The 4,124-nt window shown below is 35.2% G+C and overlaps 1 protein-coding gene across 4 annotated transcripts in view; it reads left to right on the top strand.

Moving 5' to 3' along the window:
- Positions 1 to 605: 605 nt before the first annotated feature.
- npnta (nephronectin a) overlaps positions 606 to 4,124 on the top strand; it is a 53,367-nt gene continuing 49,848 nt past the window's right edge. For all 4 annotated transcript variants that reach the window (XM_016470346.1, XM_016470363.1, XM_016470355.1 and 1 more), the window contains exon 1: positions 606 to 897. In XM_016470346.1, coding sequence (XP_016325832.1) covers positions 830 to 897 — 68 coding nt within the window. In that variant the 5' untranslated portion in view covers positions 606 to 829. The remainder of the gene's footprint in view (positions 898 to 4,124) is intronic.

The following is a 4,124-nucleotide window of genomic DNA, read 5'->3' on the forward strand; positions in this document are numbered from 1 at the left end:
TCCTCATTAATGACATTAAATATATTATACAGTCATATTAACATTGGATGTTATTTAAAACAATATTTGTTGTATGACTTTACTCAGAAATTAGTAGTAAATTTCACAAATACGGCAAGAAAACGGCACATTACATTTTAACGTGCAAAAACGTGTACTTCGTAATGTATTTGCAAGTGCCTCAAGTATCACACACACGTCATTCATCCTCATTAATGACATTAAATATATTATACAGTCATATTAACATTGGATGTTATTTAAAACAATATTTGTTGTATGACTTTTTACTCAGAAATTACTAGTAAATTTCACAAATACGGCAAGAAAACGGCACATTACATTTTAACGTGCAAAAACGTGTACTTCGTAATGTATTTGCAAGTGCCTCAAGTATCACACACGTCATCCATCAAAATAATATATAGTTATTAATAATAGTACATTTGGAGTAAATATATACTACACATGTCATATTGACATTAGATGTTGCATATGCACATAGGCTATAATATATATGTAATTATATGGTGTATGTGGAATAAGCGCTCCCGTCTCTCCTTATTGGGCGCAGCAGAGGGAGTGGAGAGAGAGACACACAGAGGAGCGCACCGACTCTGCGCTCCAGTCCGCGGCTCTCCAGCGGAGGAGCGGAGCGCACACAGACAGACACGCTGCCGGTCTTTTGCGCATGAACAGCAGTCAGTGCCTTCTGTTCGACCCGCTTCGAAGGTTTGAACACTGACGGATCTAAACCTAACCAGCATTCCCTTCCAAACACAGGAGAGCAGCGGCGACGTTTGGATACACGCACCGCACAAGCACGGGGATGTGGATCATAAAGTTGGTGTTGATTTGGACCTGCTGGATCGGAGTGAGCGCGGACTTCGATCGCAGGTGAGACCTCAGTTAAACGTCTGTGGACGATTGAATCAATGTGTTTTGGTAGAGTAAACACATTTTAGTTTGGTTTAATAAGAGTAATTGCCTTTTTTAAAGATGGCTTTAAAGTAAACTACTTTAAGATTTTAAACATCCTGTCAGATAAGGAATCTCTATAAGTGTTAAGTTGCATTGTATCATCTCAAGCTAAAATATTCATATGTGCTGGGCTATATAGGTGTGCGTTTAAACGTAACAGGGTTGACCGTTTTAGAGTTAATATATTATAAGCCATTACTAGATTAGCGTGCAAGGTCAAAACACTTAAAGGTTTTTATTACAAAGATTTGATTGCTGATATTTCCTGAAACATCCAGTTTTGAATAAGCAGTTGTGTAATGTACGAAATCATGATAACATGGTTGAGTTTTTAAGATCATCCATTGACAAGCCTCACAGATAATGTGATACAAATCAAGGAGACACTTGTGCTTGAAGACTTCACATTCTGAAAGTATAATGATGCTATTATGACAGCACCTTTTATAAATTAAAAAAAAAATCTTTTAATCAGAGTAACAGGGTTGATGGATAACAAATCTAAAATATCCATAGGTATCATCAGGAAGGAAAGTTTTTTTTGTTTTTTTTTCATTTTTAAGGTCATTGTTTACACAAATGCTCAAGATTTGTTTCTACAAAAGTCACACTTTTCATGAAATGAGCCTTAAGTAATACTGCAACGCTTTTGAAAGCATCATGTAAACCCCAGATGCCTCAAGTTTAGTGCTGTTGTGATCAATTAAATTTAGGACGGGTTTAAAGTTTGTGTTGTTACTGTGTTGTCAATCAAACAGTGAACTTGTGAACTTACATCCGTCTAAAGCTGCTCTTAAAGATCTGCACAAATGCAAAATCCCGGCATTCATTCTTTAACTTATCAGTAGTTTTGAATACATAAATAGACAGCAGTTTGTAAAACATGCATTTAAGAATCATTTATTCTCCCTCTTGGACAGTCAGTGCACGCGTTCCCGGTTGTTTCGTGCCCCAACATGTAATGTGAAATATGTGGTGAACAGAAACGTGCCAAAGATTCAAATCTGCTTAAGGCTTAATTGATATTAAAGAGGATCGTATATCCATGCTCAAAATGAACTATGTGCTTCAGTAGAGGTATCTCACTATATCTTAGGGCAAGGTTTCTCAGTCCATTCCTGCAGGCCCACCTGTGCTGCACATTATAGGGGTCTCGCTAAACTAACACACCCAGTGTAGTTCATGAATCCCTCAGCTGGTGAGATGATAGTTGAATTAGATGTGCTAAATAAAAGAGATATCCAAAAGCTTTCAAGAATGGATTGCTGTAGGGAGATTATTACAGTGGTTCATTGATCTCTCCTGTCACATTGTGTAACTGCTTTTAAAGCAAGTTCTAAGTGCCAACGGTCAGCTTATTATGACTCATCTCTTATTGAGTATGCATTGCTGAATCACATAATTTATTATGTAATGCTTAATTATGTCATTAAATTATGCATTACTTAAATAGGCCTACTCATTAAATATGAACGGTAATACTTCATGTATTAATAAGTTATGTATATGCTGCATACTAAAGTATATAACAATTCACATAAAGTCAACATAAAATCAAACTGTTTACTTTTTTAATGCACATATTTGGTCTTAATATGAACTATTTTTTTCCCCACTGATTCCTGCCCTACAATTTTACTCCTATAAAAGAATAGTTCACCCAAAAATGAAAACTGTATCATGTCATTCCAAATAGTGTGAATTTCTTTCTTCTGTGGAACACAAAAGAATATATTTTGGAAAATGAAAGTAATGGGGTTCAGTGGTGTTTTGTATCCCACTGACTTTCATTTTATAGTTCTAAATACCTTGTCAAAGAAAGTCAAACAGATTTGAAAATGTTCCTGTGGCTCAGTGGTAGCGCATTGTGTTAGCAGCGCAAAAAGTCGTGGGTTCGATTTCCAGGGAACACACATACTGGTAAAAAAATTTGTAGCCTGAATGCACTGTAAGTCGCTTTGGATAAAAGCGTCTGCTAAATGCATTAATTATTAAATTATACAATTTATGGAAATAAAACTGGTTTCGAATAGCATCTCAACATTTATTAACTTTGCAATGCTTATTTATGTCATTTTAGTTTGTATAGACTTATGTCATGCACTAAGTATGCATCGCCTACTTCCATCATGTATTAAGTATGCATCTCCTACTTATGCCATGTATTAAGTATGCATCACTTACTTGCGTCATTTATTCAGTATGCATCACCTAATTACGTCATTTATGCAGTATGCATCACCTAATTACGTAATTTATTAAGTATGCATCGCTTGTGTCATGTTTAAGAATGCATTGCCTAATTACGTCATTTAAATATGTCGCTTAATTACGTCATGTATTCAGAATGCATCGCCTAATTACATCATTTATTCATTATGCATCGCCTAATTACGCTATTTATTCAGTATGCATCACCTAATTACGCCATTTAAGTATGCATTGCCTATTTACGTCATTTATTCAGTATGCATCGCCTACTTACGTCATGTATTAAGTATGCAATGCCTAATTACGTCATGTATTCAGAATGCATCGCCTACTTATGTCATGTATTAAGAATGCCTCGCCTAATTATGTCATTTAAATATGTGTTGCTTCATTACGTCATGTACTGTATTCAGAATGCATCGCCTACTTACGTCATGTATTAAGTATGCATCACCTAATTACGTCATGTATTCAGAATGCATTGCCTAATTACGTCATTTATTAAGTATGCATCACCTAATTGCATCATTTATTAAGTATGCATCGCCTAATTGCATCATGTATTAAGTACGCATCGCCTAATTACGTAATGTATTAAGTATGCATCGCTTAATTACATCATTTATTAAGTATGCATCACCTAATTACGTCATGTTTTAAAGGGGTCATATGATGCTATTTTAAAGATCATTATTTTGTGTATTTGGTGTAACAGAATATGTTGCAGAATATGCTTTAATGTTCAAAAAACACATTATTTTTCAAATACTGTACATTATTGTAGGTCCTCTTGATTCAGAAGCGCCAGATTGTCATAGCAAAGTCGGAATTTAGCCTTTATGCATAGCCAGCCTTGTACTCTTCTAGGTTAAAAAAATGTCGTCCATAAAATGTGTTGCACAAATTCGAACATCTGGGTTGTGCTGTTCTGT

Source organism: Sinocyclocheilus anshuiensis, unplaced genomic scaffold, assembly GCF_001515605.1.
Source record: "Sinocyclocheilus anshuiensis isolate Anshui unplaced genomic scaffold, SAMN03320099.WGS_v1.1 scaffold469, whole genome shotgun sequence".
NCBI classification, from domain to species: domain Eukaryota; kingdom Metazoa; phylum Chordata; class Actinopteri; order Cypriniformes; family Cyprinidae; genus Sinocyclocheilus; species Sinocyclocheilus anshuiensis.